This window comes from Oncorhynchus masou, chromosome 18 (assembly GCF_036934945.1).
Source record: "Oncorhynchus masou masou isolate Uvic2021 chromosome 18, UVic_Omas_1.1, whole genome shotgun sequence".
NCBI lineage: Eukaryota > Metazoa > Chordata > Actinopteri > Salmoniformes > Salmonidae > Oncorhynchus > Oncorhynchus masou.
In genome coordinates, this window is record NC_088229.1 from 19,123,535 (window position 1) to 19,146,534 (window position 23,000).

The 23,000-nt window shown below is 41.8% G+C and overlaps 1 protein-coding gene and 1 long non-coding RNA gene across 2 annotated transcripts in view; both read left to right on the forward strand.

The window, feature by feature from the left end:
* Positions 1–1,923: 1,923 nt before the first annotated feature.
* Positions 1,924–23,000, forward strand: part of LOC135559315 (C4b-binding protein alpha chain-like) — a 51,480-nt gene continuing 30,403 nt past the window's right edge. Inside the window, exons 1-12 of the mRNA XM_064993498.1 lie at positions 1,924–2,028; positions 4,151–4,236; positions 4,411–4,599; positions 4,819–4,918; positions 5,216–5,289; positions 5,392–5,574; positions 6,200–6,373; positions 9,010–9,198; positions 9,417–9,516; positions 9,813–9,886; positions 9,989–10,171; positions 10,797–11,022. Coding sequence (XP_064849570.1) covers positions 4,161–4,236; positions 4,411–4,599; positions 4,819–4,918; positions 5,216–5,289; positions 5,392–5,574; positions 6,200–6,373; positions 9,010–9,198; positions 9,417–9,516; positions 9,813–9,886; positions 9,989–10,171; positions 10,797–11,022 — 1,568 coding nt within the window. The 5' untranslated portion in view covers positions 1,924–2,028; positions 4,151–4,160. The remainder of the gene's footprint in view (positions 2,029–4,150; positions 4,237–4,410; positions 4,600–4,818; positions 4,919–5,215; positions 5,290–5,391; positions 5,575–6,199; positions 6,374–9,009; positions 9,199–9,416; positions 9,517–9,812; positions 9,887–9,988; positions 10,172–10,796; positions 11,023–23,000) is intronic.
* On the forward strand, positions 20,052–22,888 carry LOC135504145 (uncharacterized). Its single transcript, XR_010450081.1, has 3 exons — positions 20,052–20,949; positions 21,084–21,125; positions 21,864–22,888. It is a non-coding gene; the product is annotated as an uncharacterized LOC135504145 (long non-coding RNA).

The following is a 23,000-nucleotide window of genomic DNA, read 5'->3' on the forward strand; positions in this document are numbered from 1 at the left end:
GAAAGCCAAACCCTCTAGACGTTGCCCAGAAACGACAAACCACTTCCAGTTGCCGCCCATTCTTTAAACTCATAACCTCAACATAAGTTTTCCATCGTGGTGTCTAGTCTGTGATAGATGATTGAATACTGTATATTAACATATCAGATGTAAACCTGTTGGTAAAAGATTCTGTAAGGAATGTATTTGCTGTAACTGTTTTAGGAACTTGTTTGGATATAGCAAAACTTTTCACGAGGAAGGAAGTGGTGACAATATTGTGTTAACCACAAAAAGACGAGACTATTTGCAGTATCTTACTTCTTGGAAACATGCCTAAAAAATGCAAATACTTTCCCCAGGTAGTTGGAAGCATATCTATATCTGGGACAGATTGTGTCAGTGCAAAAAGGAGTGTCAGGAGATGGTGAAAGGTTATGTTACTCAGCATGAGTCAAACTGAGGATTGTTCTACACACCACGTTCACTTGTGTTTCTAAATACCAAAGTGGTGATCATACATTATTTTACAATGCTGCCACTTTGTGGCTCAGCATTCCAATCCTTCAGTTCATATTGAGATGACCTGGACTGTTCTTACCTGGTATAAGGAAGATGTGTACTAATTTGTTAATGATTGGATCACTATCAGATCTGAGCATCTGGCATCAATAGCTGGCATAGTGTTCATGAATTGTTTAACTGTCATAGAACAACGCTTAGATGCTGTTTGCTGGATGACAGACAATGTTCTAAAACCACGTAGGCCTAGGCCTCATACATACAGTGCCTTGCGAAAGTATTCACCCCCTTGGCATTTTTCCTATTTTGTTGCCTTACAACCTGGAATTAAAATGGATTTTTGGGGGGTTTGTGTCATTTGATTTACACAACATGCCTACCACTTTGAAGATGCAAAATATGTTTTACTGTGAAACAAACAAGAAATAAGACAAAAAAACAGACAAAATCCCCAGAAAACTTGAGCGTGCATAACCATTCACCCCCCCAAAGTCAATAGTTTGTAGAGCCACCTTTTGCAGCAATTACAGCTGCAAGTCTCTTGGGATATGTCTCTATAAGCTTGGCACATCTAGCCACTGGGATTTTTGCCCACTTTTCAAGGCACAACTGCTTCAGCTCCTTCAAGTTGGATGGGTTCCTGCTAGTGTACAGCAATGTTTAAGTCATGCCACAGATTGTCAGTTGGATTGAGGTCTGGGCTTTGACTCGGCCATTCCAAGACATTTAAAATGTTTCCCCTTAAACAACTCAAGTGTTGCTTTAGCAGTATACTTAGGGTCATTGTCCTGCTGGAAGGTGAACCTCCGCCCAGTCTCAAATCTCTGCAAGACTGAAACATGTTTCCTTCAAGAATTTCCCTGTATTTAGCGCCATCCATCATTCCTTCAATTCTGACCAGTTTCCCAGACCCTGGTGATGAAAAATATCCCCACAGCATGATGCTGCCATCACCATGCTTCACTGTGGGGGTAGTTTTCTCAGGGTGATGAGAGGTGTTGGGTTTGTGCCAGACATAGCGTTTTCCTTGATGGCCAAAAAAGCTCAATTCTCATCTGACCAGAGTACCTTCTTCCATATGTTTGGGGAGTCTCCCACCGCCCTGACAATCACTTCTATTTGTGTTTTTATGTGCTATGCCTTTTTGTGCCCACTGCCCTTTCTCCCCAAATCAAAATGGCCACCAGCATCTCAGTGCAAGAGGTGTCACTGTAGTCCTTGGTTCGAATCCAGGCTGCAGCCGTGACTAGGAGACCCTAGGACGGTGCACAATTGGCCCAGCGTAGTCTGGATCCTGCCATCATTGTAAATAAGAATTTGTTCTTAACTGACGTGCCTAATTAAATAAAGGTTCCATTTAAAAAATATATATATATAAAAAAAATTGCTTGCTTACTGTCTCTCTATTAAGGACACGGCCCCTTGCTCCTGAAAGGGAGGAGCAATGCCCTCAAACACAGGTGTAACACTAGCCAGGCAGACATAGTTTCTAGGTGAAGAAAGTCTACAGACCATTTGAACAATAAGGTAAGATTTTACTAAATAACGCTGATAATTAATGTAAAGTATTCTAGAAAGTGCCATGTACGCAAACACGGTCGCTAGACGATTCAGCTACAATTTGCCCGGCTTTCTAGTTAGCTAGGTGGTCCTACCCCATTCATAGACGCGACCTACCTTTATTGCTTTTTGATTAGGGTGTCTTCAAAGACAGTACAGTATGTGGTATCTTATTCCCAGACGCTCGATGTGATCGTTTGCGGTACCGTTTTTAAAACATAAGGAACGTAGCTATCCAACATGGGCATTTCATATGATTCTTTACTTACATCTACAACAGTTTCTTTAGTATTATGTTACTTTTCTTATGGTATGTATTCATTTGTGAACGTCAATCATCCGTTTCGTACAATATGTTACTCATTTGCAATTGGTACAGTATTTTTTGCAAAACATATGTTACATATTCCCATTTGTTGTGGCTAACGTTAGTTAGTTAGGTGGTTACTGCTAGTGTTAGCTAGTTTTCGGGATTAGAGGAAGGGTTATCCAACATACTAAGTAGTTGCGAAGCTGCGGAAGTTGTCCATGATGAGATTCGAACACGCAACACGCTTGCCTTAAGTAACCAACCATCATATGTAACCATACCAATCGTAACATATTTATTATTTCTAGCTGTCATGAAAGATAGTTCAGACTGGTCTCAGACTAGACGTAACATAGTATAATCAAGGACACTCAAATTAATATTGTAATGACCCTGGTTTATATGCGGCAGAGTCGATTTCCGCGTTTTATAAACCCAGGGTCGTTACAATAATAATTTGAGTGTCCTTGATTAAACTAACGACCCTGGGTTTATAAGCGCGGAAATCGACTCTGCCGCATATAAACCAGGGTCATTACAATATTAATTTGAGTGTCCTTGATTATACTATGTTACGTCTAGTCTGAGACCAGTCTGAACTATATGTCATGACAACTAGAAATAATAAAAAGCTTAAATTACGACATCTTTTTAATAGGGTCAGAGTTCCCACACGAACATATCTCCATTTTACAGCATGTGTTTACAAAAAAAGGCTAATTGGCGTTCTAGCATTCTCTTAATGTCTGTGTTGTAACTGGAAAAAAATGTTTTCGGCTGCAAATGTGATAAAGCCAGTTAAAACTAAGTGTATATTTTGCATTTGTAATATGAAAGTAAAGGACTTTATGTTTTTAGAACCGTAACGTTATCGCAGTTTAGAATCGATTCACCTTTTGTAGTATTTGGATGTTTTGGAAATAACATGCAAAGTCCTTGACAAATTCACAATTTTACAACTGTTAGATGGTTCCTTACCCTGCGAAAATGTCTATGGACCAGGAGAAACTAATTCGTGGTACAATTGTTTTTAAACCACCATTACAAACGTTAGCAACTGCTAGCTAAAATCAATAGAAGTGATCATGAGAAACATGTCAATCACCTAAAATCAACTCTCTATTTGGTTTGATGGACCTTTTTTAAGGTGATTTGGCCATAACACAACACGCTCACATGCTCACATCACAAGTTTGTAATGGCTGTATAAAGAACTAAACCATGGATTAGTTTCTCCTGGCCCATAGCCTACTTTCAGGGTGAGGAGTCATCTAACATCAAGCTTTAAAATAGCGAACTACTCCTTTAAGCAGTAAATGCTTTAAGGAATAACTGTAGGCTCCTTATGAGTACATTATTGGGCTAGCTAGGTCCCAGAGTCCAGTAACGTTCGTTAACATTTGGAAAACCTTATTGTGAGTGATGTGTGTATTTCCTTACCAACAGTGTGATTAAGGCAAGTGGATATTTAGCTAGCCGATCAAACGCTACAATTTAAAATTGAGTTGAGTGGCGACAAATGTGGGTGGACTGAAACTCCGACGTCACATATAATCATGCGTGCTATTATTTGGGTACTGAAATCTGTCGTTTTTGATAACTTCAATTTGTGACGCCAGAGCTCGTATCGGCACGCTAGACGCTGCTCAGCTCCATCATAAATCGTTGAGTTTAGTCGGCTAGTGGATATTGTGAGAAGTTGATCCGCTTAGGTGGGCATCTGGCAAAACGAACAGTACAGAACAAGCAAACCAGGAAATTGTGTGCTGCTTGTTACAGAAAAGACGTCATGCAGCCCTCTAACGTCTGTTGGTCCTTGACGATATGGATGGTCCAGCTGGCCTTGACTGTTCTCACTGTTCAAGGTGGGGTCATATCTGTATAGAATCAGAATCCTATTTCTTTGTATCTCTCTTTCTACAGATGGTAGTTTGTCGGTTACACTACTACAGTTTGTGGGTTGACATGAAAGTGTTATCTCCTGTATTTGTTCACCTTGGTCATTAACATGAACTAAATTTTGCCTCCACCTCTTTCAGCTAAAAACTGTACCAAACCCATAGGAGGGCCAAACATGGTTTTGTCAGATGCCTTCATCACACAAGAGACATTTGTAGATGGCGCAAAAGTCACTTTTCAGTGTGCAATTGGATATGTCAGTACAGGATGGTCTCCGCCAGTCACCTGTACTGCTGGCGTGTGGAGTGAAGTGAAACTGAAATGCGAAAGTAATATAATCGTCTATTTTTGTTCTGAAAAGTTGTGCCATATTCTTGTAAACATTTCCAGTTTTTACTTACCCACTCGAAACTTGATATATTCATTGCCCATCCTTAAATCTAATTGAAATATTAGCCTGGAATTTGGACCTGTTTTGTGCTAACATTCAACTCTTTCTCACTCTGTCATTTTGAAAGTCTGACTGGTTTTCTCTATGGTTGCTTCAGGGAAGTCGTGTGGCAACCCAGGAGAAGTGATGAACGGCCAGTTTAATATCTCTGGGGGGATCTTGTTTGGAGACCAGGTAGTTGCTACCTGTAACACTGGGTCAGTGCTTTCTTGAGTCTTAGATGTAATTCAATGTTTTATTTTATATTTTAGAATTAACATGTCAACATTTTTACAAAGCTGTCCACTTGTTGGCCCAATTTAGTGATTTTTCCAAATAGGCCTTATTCAAACTTCCCCTCCCTAAAGCTAAACAAAAAGTAATTCAATTTCAGGCATATTATCTGTTATTACTATTTTGATCAGAGCTGTGAACAGTCTCTGTTGTAACCCTTACTATCCTGAAAGCAAAGTTGTAAAAAGTGTCTCGTATTGTCTAATCTTTCTATATTTCAGCTATGTGCTTGTGGGCAGCGGTGTAAGGACCTGTATGGATGGAGGCTGGGATGGCAGAGTTCCTGTATGTGAAGGTTGGTAATCTGAAGGAGCATGTCAAGTGAAAATAACATTAACAGTTCTGGGCATGTGCCTGAATCATCTCTTCATAACTGCTGTTGTGCTCTAATCTGCAGTGGTGAAGTGTGGAAAGCCCCCAGACATTGTCAACGGTGGGCCTGTTGTCCCACCTGATGATACGTATGACTATGGAAGTGTAGTGCAATATGACTGTGAGAAGGATTACACTCTGGTTGGAACTAAATACATAACCTGCAGTGAGAATGGAGAATTCCAGCCAGCTCCACCTGAGTGTAAAAGTATGTTGAAAGCTTTCCTTTTCCCCTGTTTTTATAAGTATGATTGTTAACAAAACAATAATGAACTGCTTACACCAGGGGTGTCAAACTCACTCCATGGAGGGCCTGGTGTCTACTGGTTTCTCCTTTCAACTAAGATGAGCAGATGAGGGGGGCTTCCTTACTAACTAGTGACCTTAATTCATCAATCAAGTACAAGGGAGGAGAACCCGCAGACATTCAGCCTCCCATGGAATGAATTTGACACAAGTTGCTTATATATTATTATAAAATCTATTTGGGCTTCCAATTTTTTCCTCCACCACAGTCATGATCAAGTTCCAGATGACGTCCTCTGAAAGATAAATGTGTAAATGTCACAGTATCTAGCTTAATAAAATCAAACATTATCACAGATGTGCATGAGACAAGCTAAACAAGCAGTCTAAAGCATGTTTAATGTGTAGGCCTAATCTAATAACCATGATGCAACATTGAGCTCAGAGGAAGTAGGTTTCAATAGAATCTACACTATTTGATAGATAATTATTGCTTCAAGTAGTCTAAAACCAATAAATAATCTACTTTTGTCATGTTGGTCACCTCAAAACAGCAGCTAATGACATCTCTTTGTTTACGTCTGCAGTGGTGTCATGTCTTCCTCCTGTTGTTGAGAATGGCGTTCGGATTGAAGGCCGTCCCCCCTATACGTACATGTCTTTTGTGACGTATAGGTGTAATGCTGGATATGAGATGGAGGGACAAGCCAGTCTGACCTGTAAAATAGAAGGCTGGTCAGCTCCTTACCCAACATGCAAAGGTAAGACTGATTTCACTGTTTGTTATTTAACACACTTTAGCCTAATATTTTAGCTCAGATATTTTGCATCATTTGGTGTTTATGACGGGAATACCAATGTGTCAGCAAACAGAGTTTTTTTAAATGGAATTGACCTCTACTCATATGAACACATTGAGGTGTTTTTGATAAGAAAAGATGGTACATGTGTTAGTGTTCATGGTAGTTGTTGTTTTACTCCATATGCATGCCTGTGCATAGCAACCTCTGGTATTTATTTTCCCTTATTGCACTTTATTTGTGATGGACGAGCTATTGGGTCCAACACCATTCTACTCCTTGGACCACACTGGCTCATTAAAGCATTTAAGAGATCATAACAGTAAAGTGTTATGACAGACCGGACAAGAATAGTTAGTGGCCTAATTACAGTTGAAGTCGGAAGTTTACATACACTTAGGTTGGAGCCATTAAAACGCGTTTTCAACCACTCCACAAATTTCTTGTTAACAAACTATAGTTTTGGCCAGTCGGATAGGACATCTACTTTGTGCATGGCACAATTCTTCCAACAATTGTTTACAGACAGATTATTTCACTTATAATTCACTGTATCACAATTCCAGTGGGTCAGAACTTTACATGCACTAAATTGCTGTGCCTTTAAACAGCTTGGGAAATTCCAGAAAATTGTGTCGTGGCTTTAGAAGCTTTTGATAGGCCAATTGACATCATTTGAGTCAGTTGGAGGTGTACCTGTGGCTGTATTTCAAGGCCTACCTTCAAACTCAGTGCCTCTTTGCTTGACATAATGGGAAAATCAAAAGGAATCAGCCAAGACCTCAGAAAAAAAAGTGTAGACCTTCACAAGTCTGAGTCATCCTTGGGAGCAATTTCCAAACGCCTGAAGGTACCACATTCATCTGTACAAACAAGAGTACGCAAGTATAAACACCATTGGACCACGCAGCCCTCATACCGCTCAGGAAGGAGACGCCTTCTGTCTCATATAGATGATTGTACTTTGTTGCAAAAAGTGCAAATCAATCCCAGAACAGCAAAGGACCTTGTGAAGATGCCAGAGGAAACGAGTACAAAAGTATCTATATCCACAGTAAATAGAGTCCTATACTGACATAACCTAAAAGTCCGCTTTGCAAGGTGGAAGCCAGTGCTCCAAAACCACCATTTAAAAAAGGGGGACTTGGGGACAAAGATTGTAATTTTGGAGAAATGTCCTCTGGTCTGATGAAACAAATATAGAACTGTTTGGCCATATTGACCATCGTTATGTTTGGAGGAAAAAGGGGGAGGCTTGCAAGCCAAAGAACACCATCCCAACCGTGAAGAACGGAGGTGGCAGCATCATGTTGTGGGGGTGCTTGCTGCAGGAGGGACTGGTGAACTTCACAAAATAGATGGCATCACGAGGAGGAAAATTACGTGGATATATTGAAGCAACATCTCAAGACATCCATCAGGAAGTTAAAGCTTGGTCGCAAATGGGTCTTCAATGGACAATAACCCCAAGCATACTTCCAAAGTTGTGGCAAAATGGCTTAAGGACAACAAAGTCAAGATATTACAGTGGCCATCACAAAGCCCTGACCTCAATCCTATAGAAAATGTGTGGGCAGAACTGAAAAAGTGTGTGCGAGCAAAGAGGCCTACAAACCTGACTCAGTTACTTACAGCTCTGTCAGGAGGATTGGGCCAATATTCACCCAATTTATTGTGGGAAGCTTGTGGAAGGCTACCTGACACATTTAACCCAAGTTAAACAATTTAAAGGCAATGCTACCAAATACTAATTGAGTGTATATAAACTTTTGACCCACTGGGAATGTGATGAAAGAAATAATAGCTGAAATACATAATTAACTCTCCTATTATCCTGATAGGATCACCACTTTATTTTAAGAATGTGAAGTATCACAGAATCCAATCCGACTGCACGCGTGCGTCATCGTGCATAAATGCATTCCCCCCCCACATCAATCGTGATCCTGATGCGCAGGTTAAAATATATCAAAACAAACTCTGAAACAATGGTATTCATTTGGGGACAGGTCAAAAAACATTAAATATTTATGGCAATTTAGATGGCTAGCTTGCACTTGCTAGCAAATTTGTCCATTTTAGCTAGCTTGCTGTTGCTAGCTAATTTGTCCTGGGATATAAACATTTAGTTGTCATTTTACCTGAAATGCACAAGGTCCTCTACTCCACCAATTAATCTACACATAACGATCAACCGACTCGTTTCTAGTCATTTCTCCTTCTTCCAGGCTTTTTATTCCCTTGACTTTATATTGTGATTGGCAACTTTAATAAATTCTGTTCATTACCGCCACTGAACTTGTTCGTCTTTCAGTCACCCACGTGGGTATAACCAATGAGATGGCACGTGCCATCTGCTTCTATAAACCAATGCGGAGATGGAAGATCGATCTGCGTCACAAATAGAACTGACTTCTGTTGTAGGCCTTGGCAACGCAGATGCTCGTTGGCGCGAGCATAATTATTGAATAATATAGATTTCTACATTTCTTTTGCAGCGCATGCGACAAGCGGTGTAGTCAGCCTGTAAGACTGTCTCCTGTATTTGTTCACCTTGGTCATTAACATGAACTAAATTTTGTCTCCACCACTTTCAGCTAAAAACTGTACCAAACCCATAGGAGGGCCAAACATGGTTTTGTCAGATGCCTTCATCACGCAAGAGACATTTGTAGATGGCACAAATGTCACTTTTCAGTGTGCAATTGGATATGCCAGTACAGGATGGTCTCCGCCAGTCACCTGTACTGCTGGCGTGTGGAGTGAAGTGAAACTGAAATGCGAAAGTAATATAATCGTCTTATTTTTGTTCTGAAAAGTTATGCCATATTCTTGTAAACATTTCCAGTTTTTACTTACCCACTCGAAACTTGATATATTCATTGCCCATCCTTAAATCTAATTGAAATACAAGCCTGGAATTAGAACCTGTTTTGTGCTAACATTCAACTCTTTCTCACTCTGTCATTTTGAAAGTCTGACTGGTTTTCTCTGGTTGTTTCAGGGAAGTCGTGTGGCAACCCAGGAGAAGTGATGAACGGCCAGTTTAATATCTCTGGGGGGATCTTGTTTGGAGACCAGGTAGTTGCTACCTGTAACACTGGGTCAGTGCTTCTTGAGTCTTAGATGTAATTCAATGTTTTATTTTATATTTTAGAATTAACATGTCAACATTTTTTCAAAGCTGTCCATTTGTTGGCCTAATTTAGTGATTTTTCCAAATAGGCCTTAATCAAACTTCCCCTCCCTAAAGCTAAACAAAAAGTAATTCAATTTCAGGCATATTATCTGTTATTACTATTTTGATCAGAGCTGTGAACAGTCTCTGTTGTAACCCTTAATATCCTGAAAGCAAAGTTGTAAAAAGTGTCTCGTATTGTCTAATCTTTCTATATTTCAGCTATGTGCTTGTGGGCAGCGGTGTAAGGACCTGTATGGATGGAGGCTGGGATGGCAGAGTTCCTGTATGTGAAGGTTGGTAATCTGAAGGAGCATGTCAAGTGAAAATAACATTAACAGTTCTGGGCATGTGCCTGAATCATCTCTTCATAACTGCTGTTGTGCTCTAATCTGCAGTGGTGAAGTGTGGAAAGCCCCCAGACATTGTCAACGGTGGGCCTGTTGTCCCACCTGATGATACGTATGACTATGGAAGTGTAGTGCAATATGACTGTGAGAAGGATTACGCTCTGGTTGGAACTAAATACATAACCTGCAGTGAGAATGGAGAATTCCAGCCAGCTCCACCTGAGTGTAAAAGTATGTTGAAAGCTTTCCTTTTCCCCTGTTTTTATAAGTATGATTGTTAACAAAACAATAATGAACTGCTTACACCAGGGGTGTCAAACTCACTCCATGGAGGGCCAAGTGTCTACTGGTTTCTCCTTTCAACTAAGATGAGCAGATGAGGGGGGCTTCCTTACTAACTAGTGACCTTAATTCATCAATCAAGTACAAGGGAGGAGAACCCGCAGACATTCAGCCTCCCATGGAATGAGTTTGACACAAGTTGCTTATATATTATTATAAAATCTATTTGGGCTTCCAATTTTTTCCTCCACCACAGTCATGATCAAGTTCCAGATGACGTCCTCTGAAAGATAAATGTGTAAATGTCACAGTATCTAGCTTAATAAAATCAAACATTATCACAGATGTGCATGAGACAAGCTAAACAAGCAGTCTAAAGCATGTTTAATGTGTAGGCCTAATCTAATAACCATGATGCAACATTGAGCTCAGAGGATGTAGGTTTCAATAGACTCTACACTATTTGATAGATAGTTATTGCTTCAAGTAGTCTAAAACAAATAAATAATATACTTTTGTCATGTTGGTCACCTCAAAACAGCAGCTAATGACATCTCTTTGTTTACGTCTGCAGTGGTGTCATGTCTTCCTCCTGTTGTTGAGAATGGCGTTCAGATTGAAGGCCGTCCCCCCTATACGTACATGTCTTTTGTGACGTATAGGTGTAATGCTGGATATGAGATGGAGGGACAAGCCAGTCTGACCTGTAAAATAGAAGGCTGGTCAGCTCCTTACCCAACATGCAAAGGTAAGACTGATTTCACTGTTTGTTATTTAACACACTTTAGCCTAATATTTTAGCTCAGATATTTTGCATCATTTGGTGTTCATGACGGGAATACCAATGTGTCAGCAAACTGTGTTTTTTTTAAATGGAATTGACCTCTACTCATATAAACACATTGGTGTTTTTGATAAGAAAAGATGGTACATGTGTTAGTGTTCATGGTAGTTGTTGTTTTACTCCATATGCATGCCTGTGCATAGCAACCTCTGGTATTTATTTTCCCTTATTGCACTTTATTTGTGATGGACTAGCTATTGGGTCCAACACCATTCTACTCCTTGGACCACACTGGCTCATTGAAGCATTTAAGAGATCATAACAGTAAAGTGTTATGACAGACCGGACAAGAATAGTTAGTGGCCTAATTACAGTTGAAGTCGGAAGTTTACATACACTTAGGTTGGAGCCATTAAAACGCGTTTTCAACCACTCCACAAATTCCTTGTTAACAAACTATAGTTTTGGCCAGTTGGATAGGACATCTACTTTGTGCATGACACAATTCTTCCAACAATTGTTTTTAGATGATTTCACTTATAATTCACTGTATCACAATCCCAGTGGGTCAGAACTTTACATGTGCTAAGTTTACTCTGCCATGTCAATTGAAGGTGTACCTGTGGCTGTATTTCAAGGCCTACCTTCAAACTCAGTACCTCTTTGCTTGACATCATGAGAAAATCAAAAGAAATCAGCCAAGACCTCAGAAAAAAAAATGTAGACCACAAGTCTGGTCCATCCTTGGGAGCAATTTCCAAACACCACGTTCATCTGTACAAACAATAGTAAGCAAATATAAACACCATAGCCGCGCAGCCGTCATACCGCTCAGGAAGGAGACGCCTTCTGTCTCATAGATGATTGTACTTTGGTGCAAAAAGTGCAAATCAATCCCAGAACAACAGCAAAGGACCTTGTGAAGATACCAGAGGAAACGAGTACAAAAGTATCTATCCACAGTAAAACGAGTCCTATACTGACATAGCCTAAAAGTCCGCTTTGCAAGGAAGAAGCCAGTGCTCCAAAACCACCATTAAAAAAAGGGGACATGGGGACAAAGATTGTACTTTTTGGAGAAATGTCCTCTGGTCTGATGAAACAAAAATAGAACTGTTTGGCCATAATGACCATCGTTATGGAGGAGAAAGCGGAGGCTTGCAAGCCGAAGAACGCCATCCCAACCGTGAAGCACGGGGGTGGCAGCATCATGTTCTGAGGGTGCTTGCTGCAGGAGGGACTGGTGAACTTCACAAAATAGATGGCATCATTAGGAGGAAAATTGTGGATATATTGAAGCAACATGTCAAGAAGTTAAAGCTTGGTTGCAAATGGGTCTTCCAAATGGACAGTAACCCCAAGCATACTTCCAAAGTTGTGGCAAAATGGCTTAGGGACAACAAAGTCAAGGTATTAGAGTGGCCATCACAAAGCCCTAACCTCAATCCCATAGAAAATTTGTGGGCAGAACTGAAAAAGCATGTGCGAGCAAGGAGGCCTACAAACCTTACTAATTTCCACCAGCTCTGTCAGGAGGAATGAGCCAAAATTCACCCAACTTATTGTGGGAAGCTTGTGGAAGGCTACCGACTCATTTGACCCAAGTTAAACCATTTAAAGGCAATGCTACCAAATACTAATTGAGTGTATATAAACTTTTGACCCACTGGGAATGTAATGAAATAAATAATAGCTGAAATACATAATTCACTCTCCTATTATCCTGACACTTCACATTCTTAAAATAAAGTGGTGACCTATCACTGAATCCAATCCGGCTGCACGGATACGCCATCGTGTGTAAATGCATTTTGACTTCTATTTTAGGCCTTGGCAACGCAGATGCTCATTGGCGCGCGCATAAGAATTGAATAACATAGATTTCTAACTTTATTTTGCAGCCCATGCGACACAAGCGGTGGTCAGCCTGTATGACATGGAATTTTTACTCTGATTTTAAATGTCAGAAATTGTGAAAGCCAAATACATTTAAACTCAGGTTAAGGTGTATGTTAACTTCTGACTTCAACTGTATACAGTGCCTTGCAAAAGTATTCGGCCCCCTTGAACTTTGCGACCTTTTGCCACATTTCAGGCTTCAAACATAAAGATATAAAACTGTAATGTTTTGTGAAGAATCAACAACAAGTGGGACACAATCATGAAGTGGAACGACATTTATTGGTTATTTCAAACTTTTTAACAAATCAAAAACTGAAAAATTGGGCGTGCAAAATTATTCAGCCCCTTTACTTTCAGTGCAGCAAATTCTCTCCAGAAGTTCAGTGAGGATCTCTGAATGATCCAATGTTGACCTAAATGACTAATGATGATAAATACAATCCACCTGTGTGTAATCAAGTCTCCGTATAAATGCACCTGCACTGTGATAGTCTCAGAGGTCTGTTAAAAGCGCAGAGAGCATCATGAAGAACAAGGAACACACTAGGCAGGTCCGAGATACTGTTGTGAAGAAGTTTAAAGCCGGATTTGGATACAAAAAGATTTCCCAAGCTTTAAACATCCCAAGGAGCACTGTGCAAGCGATAATATTGAAATGGAAGGAGTATCAGACCACTGCAAATCTACCAAGACCTGGCCGTCCCTCTAAACTTTCAGCTCATACAAGGAGAGGACTGATCAGAGATGCAGCCAAGAGGCCCATGATCACTCCGGATGAACTGCAGAGATCTACAGCTGAGGTGGGAGACTCTGTCCATAGGACAACAATCAGTCGTATATTGCACAAATCTGGCCTTTATGGAAGAGTGGCAAGAAGAAAGCCATTTCTTAAAGATATCCATAAAAAGTGTCGTTTAAAGTTTGCCACAAGCCACCTAGGAGACACACCAAACATGTGGAAGAAGGTGCTCTGATCAGATGAAACCAAAATTGAACTTTTTGGCAACAATGCAAAACGTTATGTTTGGCGTAAAAGCAACACAGCTCATCACCGTGAACACACCATCCCCACTGTCGAACATGGTGGTGGCAGCATCATGGTTTGGGCCTGCTTTTCTTCAGCAGGGACAGGGAAGATGGTTAAAATTGATGGGAAGATGGATGGAGCCAAATACAGGACCATTCTGGAAGAAAACCTGATGGAGTCTGCAAAAGACCTGAGACTGGGATGGAGATTTGTCTTCCAACAAGACAATGATCCAAAACATAAAGCAAAATCTACAATGGAATGGTTCAAAAATAAACATATCCAGGTGTTAGAATGGCCAAGTCAAAGTCCAGACCTGAATCCAATCGAGAATCTGTGGAAAGAACTGAAAACTGCTGTTCACAAATGCTCTCCATCAAACCTCACTGAGCTCGAGCTGTTTTACAAGGAGGAATGGGAAACATTTTCAGTCTCTCGATGTGCAAAACTGATAGAGACATACCCCAAGCGACTTACAGCTGTAATCGCAGCAAAAGGTGGCGCTACAAAGTATTAACTTAAGGGGGCTGAATAATTTTGCACGCCCAATTTTTCAGTTTTTGATTTGTTAAAAAAGTTTGAAATATCCAATAAATGTCGTTCCACTTCATGATTGTGTCCCACTTGTTGATTCTTCACAAAAAAAATACAGTTTTATATCTTTGTTTGAAGCTTAAAATGTGGCAAAAGGTTGCAACGTTCAAGGGGGCTGAATACTTTTGCAAGGCACTGTATGTAATGTCTTTATAGCCCTTTTGACCACAACAAACCCCATTACTGTGGCTACTACAAAGATGTCCACAGGAAGAGCGTTTTGATAATGCTTGGCACAATCCTAATCTATTTTTTTTTATATATATTTATATATATATCACTTAATTTGTTTATTAGGTACCACCCAGTCACGAAAAAGGATCGTTCCTATAGATAGTGATTCACGTGGCTTGCTATATAAAGCAGGCATCGAGGCATTCGGTTACTGTTCGATTGAACATTTAAAATGGGTAAAACGAGTGACCAATGCGACTGAGCGTGGTATGATCGTCAGTGCCAGGTGCGCCGGATCCAGTATCTAAGAAACGGTAGCCGGGCTTCTCCCGCACTAGGCTTTCCATGCACAACAGTGTCTAGGGTTTATCAAGAATGGTGCTACGTGCAAAAAAAAAACATCCAGTCAGCGGCAGTCCTGTGGGCGAAAACAGCTTGCTGATGAGGGAGGTTGAAGGAGAATGGCAAGAATCATGTAAGCTAACAGACAGGCAACAAGCAAATAATGACAGTACAACAGTGGTATGTAGAACGGCATCTCGGACAGACACAACTCATCGGTCACGGATGGGCTATTGCAGCAGGCGACCACACCAGGTCCCACTCTTCTCAGCTAAAAACAAGAGGAGGCACGTGATCACCAACACTGGATAATTGAGGAGTGGAAAAACATTGCCTGGAACATGACAGTTTGTTCAGTTTACTTGAGTGGCCTGTGCAGTCCACAGACCTCAACCCATTAGAGCATCTTTGGGATTAAATTAAACCGGCTGTTTGCCGCATGAATGTGCCGCCGCCCAGTCTGCAGAAACTGTGTGATGCTGTCGCTTCGTCATGGACCAACATCCCTGTGGAATGTTTCCGACACTTTGTATAATGCCCCGAATAATTCAGGCTATCCTGGAGTCAAAGGGGGGTCTGACCTGGTACTAATAGGTGTACCTAATAAACTGATATTTCCATGACTGACCAGGTGAAAGCTATGATCCCTTATTGATGTCTCTTGTTAAATCCACTTCAGTGTATATGAATGGGAGGAGAATGTTTTAAAGGATTTTTAAGCATTGAGACAGATTCTGTATGTGTGCCATTCAGATGGTGAATGGGCAAGACAAAATATTTATGTGCCTTTTGAATGGGGTATGGTAGTAGGTGCCAGGCGCACCGTTTTGAGTGTGTCAAGAACTGCAACACTACTGTGTTTTCACACTCAACAGTTTATTTGATTTTACCTTTATTTAACTAGGCAAGTCAGTTTAGAACAAATTCTTATTTTCAATGACGGCCTAGGAACAGTGGGTTTGCCGTGTGTAATGGTCCACCACCTAATGGACAACCAGCCAACTTGACAAATGTGGGAAGCATTGGAGTCAATATGGACCAGCTATGGCCCAGCATCCCTGTGGAACTTTTTCAACATGTTGCAGAACCAATGCTGATGGTTAAAGGGGGTGCGACTCAATGTTTTGTACACTCGGTGTACTGTATATAGCCGAGCAATGGCTTTGTTTCTGACCCCTCATGTTCTTCTCCATAGCATTACCTAGCCTACCCGGAGAAGTCAAGTAGGAAAGCTGCCGTTAGTCAATATTACTCGCCAACGTGCAATCATTGGACAATAAATTAGACGAGGTACGATTATGAATATCCTACCAACGGGACATAAACTGTAATATCCTATGTTTCACTAAATCGTGGCTGAATGACGACATGGAAATTCAGCTAGCAGGATATACGCTGCACCGGCAGGATAGAACCACACACTCCGGTAAGATGAGGGGTGGTGGTCTGTGCATATTTTGTAAACAGCTGGTGCAAGAAATCTAAGGAAGTCTCTAGATTTTACTCGCCTGAAGTAGAGTATATTGTGATAAGTTGCAGGCCACATTACTTGCCTAGAGTTCTCAGCTATATTTTTCATGGCTGTTTATTTACCACCACAAACAGATGCTGGCACTAAGACGACACTAAATCAGCTGTATAAGGAAATAAGCAAACAGGAAACCACTCACCCAGAGGCGGCGCTCCTAGTGGCCGGAGACTTTAATGCAGGGAAACTTAAATCAGTTCTACCAAATCTCTATCAATATGTTAAATGTGCAACCAGAGGGGAAAAAACATCTAGATCACCTGTACTCCACACACAGAGATGCGTACAAAGCTCGCCCTCCATTTGGTAAATCCAATCACAACTCTATCCTCCTGATTCCTGCTTACAATCAAAAATTAAAGCAGGAAGCACCAGTTACTCGGTATGTAAAAAAAAAAGTGGTCAGATGAAGCAGATACTAAACTACAGGACTGTTTTGCTATCACAGACTGGAACATGTTCCGGGATTCTTCAGATGACATTGAGGAATACACCACATCAGTCACTGGCTTTATCAAAAAGTGCATTGAGGACGTCGTCCCCACAGTGACTGTACGTACATACCCCAACCAGAAGCCATGGATTACAGGCAACATTCACACAGAGCTAAAGGGTAGAGCTACTGCTTTCAAGATGCGGGACTCTAACCCGGAAGCTTACAAGAAATACCGCTATGCCCTGCGACGAACCATCAAACAGGCAAAGCATCAATACAGGGCTAAGATTGAATCATACTACACCGTCTCCGACGCTCATCGGATGTGGCAGGGCTTGCAAACTATTACAGGCTACGAAGGGAAGTACAGCCGTGAGCTGCCCAATGACGCAAGCCTACCAGACGAGCTAAATCACTTCTATGCTCGATTCGAGGCAAGCAACACTGAGGCATGCATCAGCTGTTCTGGATGACTGTGTGATCACGTTCTCTGTAACCGACGTGAGTATAACATACACAAGGCTGCGGGGCCAGACGGATTACCAGGATGTGTTCCGGGCATGTGCTGACCAACTGGCAGGTGTCTTCACTGACATTTTCAACATGTCCCTGATTGCATCTGTAATACCAACATGTTCCAAGCAGACCACCAGAGTGCCTTTGCCCAAGAACACTAAGGCAACCTGCCAAAATGACTACAGACCCGTAGCACTCACGTCCAAAGTGCTTTGAAAGGCTGGTAATAGCTCACATCAACACCATTATCCCAGAAACCCAAGACACTCCAATATGCATACTGCCCAAACAGATCCACAGATGATGCAATCTCTATTGCACTCCACACTGCCCTTACCCACCTGGACAAAAGGAACACTTATGTGAGAATGCTGTTCATTGACTACAGCTCAGCCTTCAACACCATAGTATTCTCAAAGCTCATCACTAAGCTAAGGAACCTGGGACTAAACACCTCCCTCTGCAACTGGATCCTGGACTTCCTGACGGGCCGCCCCCAGGTGGTGAGGGAAGGTAGCAACACATCTGCCATGCTGATCCTCAACACTGGAGCACCCCAGAGGTGCGTGCTCAGGCTCCCTGTTTACCCACGACTGCATGGCCAAGCACGACTCCAACACCATCATTAAGTTTGCAGATGACCCAACAGTGGTAGGCCTGAACAACTACAAGACAGCCTATAGGGAGGTCGTCAGAGACCTGGCCGGGTGGTGCCAGAATAACAACCTATCCTTCAACGTAACCAAGACTAAGTAGATGATTGTGGTCTACAGGAAAAGGAGCACTGGGCACGCCCCAATTCTCTTCGACGGGGCTGCATTGGAGCAGGTTGAGAGCTTCAAAGACCCCAGCCACCCCAGTCATAGTGTTCTCTCTACTACTGCATAGCAAGCGGTACCAGAGTGCCAAGTCTAGGACAAAAAGGCTTCAACAGTTTTTACCCCCAAGCCATAAGACTCCTGAACAGGCAACCAAATGGTTACCTGGACTATTTGCACTGTGTGCCTCCCCCAACCCCTCCTTTACGCTGCTGCTACGCTCTGTTTTATCATATATGCATAGTCACTTTAACTATACATTCATGTACATACTACCTCAATTGGTTCGACCAACCAGTGCCATGCACATTGGCTAACCGGGCTATCTTCATTGTGTCCCACCATCCGCCAAACCCTCTTTTTACGCTACTGCTACTCTGTTCATCATACACTGCTCAAAAAAATAAAGGGAACACTAAAATAACACATCCTAGATCTGAATGAATGAAATATTCTTATTAAATACTTTTTTCTTTACATAGTTGAATGTGCTGACAACAAAATCACACATTATCAATGGAAATCAAATTTATCAACCCATGGAGGTCTGGATTTGGATTCACACTCAAAATTAAAGTGGAAAACCACACGACAGGCTGATCCAACTTTGATGTAATGTCCTTAAAACAAGTCAAAATGAGGCTCAGTAGTGTGTGTGGCCTCCACATGCCTGTATGACCTCCCTACAACGCCTGGGCATGCTCCTGATGAGGTGATGGATGGTCTCCTGAGGGATCTCCTCCCAGACCTGGACTAAAGCATCCGCCAACTCCTGGACAGTCTGTGGTGCAACGTGGCGTTGATGGGTGGAGCGAGACATGATGTGCTCAATTGGATTCAGGTCTGGGGAACGGGCAAGCCAGTCCATAGCATTAATGCCTTCCTCTTGCAGGAACTGCTGACACACTCCAGCCACATGAGGTCTAGCATTGTCTTCCATTAGGAGGAACCTAGGGCCAACCGCACCTGCATATGGTCTCACAAGGGTTCTGAGGATCTCATCTCGGTACCTAATGGCAGTCAGGCTCCCTCTGGCGAGCACATGGAGGGCTGTGCGGCCCCCCAAAGAAATGCCACCCCACACCATGACTGACCCACCGCCAAATCGATCATGCTGGAGGATGTTGCAGGCAGCAGAACGTTCTCCACCGCGTCTCCAGACTCTGTCACGTCTGTCACATGTGCTCAGTGTGAACCTGCTTTCAGCTGTGAAGAGCACAGGGTGCCAGTGGCGAATTTGCCAATCTTGGTGTTCTCTGACAATTGCCAAAAGTCCTTCACGGTGTTGGGCTGTAAGCACAACCCCCACCTGTGGATGTCGGGCCCTCATACCACCCTCATGGAGTCTGTTTCTGACCGTTTGAGCAGACACATGCACATTTGTGGCCTGCTGGAGGTCATTTTGCAGGGCTCTTGCAGTCCTCCTCCTGCTCCTCCTTGCACAAAGGTGGAGGTAGCAGTCCTGCTGCTGGGTTGTTGTCCTCCTACGGCCTCCTCCAAGTCTCCTGATGTACTGGCCTATCTCCTGGTAGCGCCTCTATGCTCTGGACACTACGCTGACAGACACAGCAAACCTTGCCACAGCTCGCATTGATGTGCCATCCTGGATGAGCTGCACTACCTGAGCCACTTGTGTGGGTTGTAGACTCTGTCTCATACTACCACTAGAGTGAAAGCACCGCCAGCATTCAAAAGTGACCAAAACATCAGCCAGGAAGCATAGAAACTGAGAAGTGGTCTGTGGTCCCAACCTGCAGAACCACTCCTTTATTGGGGGTGTCTTGCTAATTGCCTATAATTTGCACCTGTTGTCTATTCCATTTGCACAACAGCATGTGAAATTTATTGTCAGTGTTGCTTCCTAAGTGGACAGTTTGATTTCACAGAAGTGTGATTTGACTTGGAGTTACAATGTGTTGTTTAAGTGTTCCCTTTATTTTTTTGAGCGGTGTAACTCTAACTCATTGTATTAGCCTAACCTTTGATCCTTTGTGGTAATAGTCTGAGGCTTTTGAATGACCTTAACACCGAGTTAACGTCAGTCTCTGGCTGAGGTAAAGAATCGTCATTTGGTTCTGTGTGGTATACACAGCCTAGTATGCTCACTAAATTCCCCTAGTTATTTGTCTAAACTTCCATTGACACTTGAATTATACATTCAAATGTAATCTGGACGGCATCCAGTGGTAGTTTGTGGTGTCTTTTCTCCATCAGACTCTCCTTCACCTGAAACAAAGGATTGATTGTGATCTGAATATATGTAACAATGTACCTGCCAAGTGGTCATGGAGAGAATCTTAACCCATATCAAATGCATGAAGTAATCCTCACTCTGTCCTCACAAACGGCTGAATCCTACCTTGAGCTATGTGAGCTCATGGCCTCTAACACGGAAATAAAGTGTTGAATGTGTTGAAATGTAACACTTGTTTCTTCACCAGCAAGCCAAGCCACTAACACCACCTCATTCTTTCACTACATTATTTGATTTGTTTTATCCAACATCCGTATTCTGTATTAGTAATTGTTAAATCTGTGTGTTCTCTATCACTTTTATGTAACCGATCGTGTACCTGACGCCACTCATACAACCCCAGACACCAACAGTAAGCGATCACCCAGTTGCTATTCATCTTTTTGTTGTAGCTAGATCATTTTCTTTGATTTTCAAGTCGTATTTTGGTGATTTCAGCTTCACTGCAAATTCATGTCACCTTCCTTCTGTTTTGTTTATTTACAGACAATGCTGGCAAAATAGTAGGCAGTGTTGGAGGTGTACTTGGTAAGTTTCAGCAGATTATTTTAATGTTATAAAACATTTCTTTTTTTGTGACGAGCAATGTAGATAACAATATCAGTCAAGGAAGAGACTATAGTCTACAGTCCAACTTCAGAGGTCCCAGACGTGCTTAATGGGATTGAGATCCTGATTCTTTGCTGGCTGTGGCAGAACACTGACATTCCTGGATTGCAGGAAATCACGCACAGAACGAGCAGTATAGCTGGTGGTTACTGGCCCAACGCTCTTAACTGCTAGGCTACCTGCCGGGGAAGTCGCTCAGGTGGTGGGCATTGGGCAAAGCTGGTGGTTTTGTGAGGGCTTGGCTACCTGGTCATCTAGAAATAGTCATGATTACTAGAGTTTTTGTTACAGCTCTCGGTGGCTACTCAGGAAATGTGGCCACTAAACTCAGACAGCGTTTATGAGCATACATTGTGATTTAATTTGAGATAATAAGGAAAGATGGGTGATTGAGAATTAATTAGAATAATGAAACATGTTTATTTGGAATGGTGAGCATGATGACTTTTTGAACCTTGAACTGAAACATAATGATCTCAAACTTGGCTTCAAGCTGACATGTTGTGGCAGCTGTTCAGTGATATGTGTCAAAGTCCAACAGATTTATCCAGTTTGTGCTCCACAGGTCCACGTTGGTTTTGTAAAAAAAAAATGCTGGGCAGATGGTTATTATCAGTGTATAAAGACATTTTGTTTTTGGGGTGTCGTCTTTTTCAGTGCCAAGTCTTCTACTTTACCTCAGTCTCCTCCTGCTTCATTGAGAAGGAAGGAGTCACAGTAAAATGGCTGCTGTGATGTCCCCTGAATCTACCACCCACCCAAACATCGGGAATGGTTCATATACTTTAATAGGAATCTCTATTACACGATGATTAGAAACCTCCCGATGAAGAATGTATTGGTTCACTTCCATTTGGAAGCTTGTGCTTAAGGAGTGACCTAACTTGATTACTTGTCTGTTTCCAGTGTACTTCACAAATCACTCCTAGTCTGACCCTGATTTAACTCATTGCAACATTCTCATGTTAAAATTCACCCATATGTAGGGTCGCTGCTTTTCTGGGTGAACTTGCCTCACAAAGCCAATTTTGCCACCTCTGGGGGGGGGGGGGGGGGGGATAAATTGAAGGAAATCATATCTGTTAAGATAAACAAAACATTTGTAATTTAGTTGATGCTCTTATCCAGAGCAACTTACAGTAGTGAGTGCATCCATTTTCATACAAGACCCACAAGGTGTTTATGTGTAAGTCAACCACTGTAAACCACTGGTTTGTTAGACCAGGTTGCAGATGTGTTGAACCTGTCCTATAGCTCATGAACATCTGGTTCAATGAGAATCAATGGGCTTTCACCAAGTTTCGCTCTAGTCATTGATAAGTCTTAATTGTGTTATTGTGACGTGAATCTGAAAAGCTTGGATTTATTTGGATAACTCTTGGAACACCGGAGACAATGAATGCTGAAGGAATTGCTGCTTTATACTTGTTTTGTAAAGTGCTAGTTCTTTGAGGGATCAAGGACTCTTGCTCATGATCCAGCTTTGGAGTCTTTATTTGCACTAATATTTTGCAGTTCTCTTTTACAGGCTGTCCTAATGAAAGTAACAGATTTAATATGTTGTGTGAGAACTAATAGCACTTGTTTTCATAACACTAGGAGTTGCTTCATATATGAAACCAGGTTCTTATTTAGTAGGGCAAGTTTAGAATGTTGCAAATAAAAGTATAATCAATATTGGAGTTCTGTGTCTATTGTATAGTTCATTTGAATTAGCTTTATTCTGATCAATGTACCTTACTATGTAAGCAGATCGGTGTTAAACATAACCAAACAAGACAATTTTCATCATTT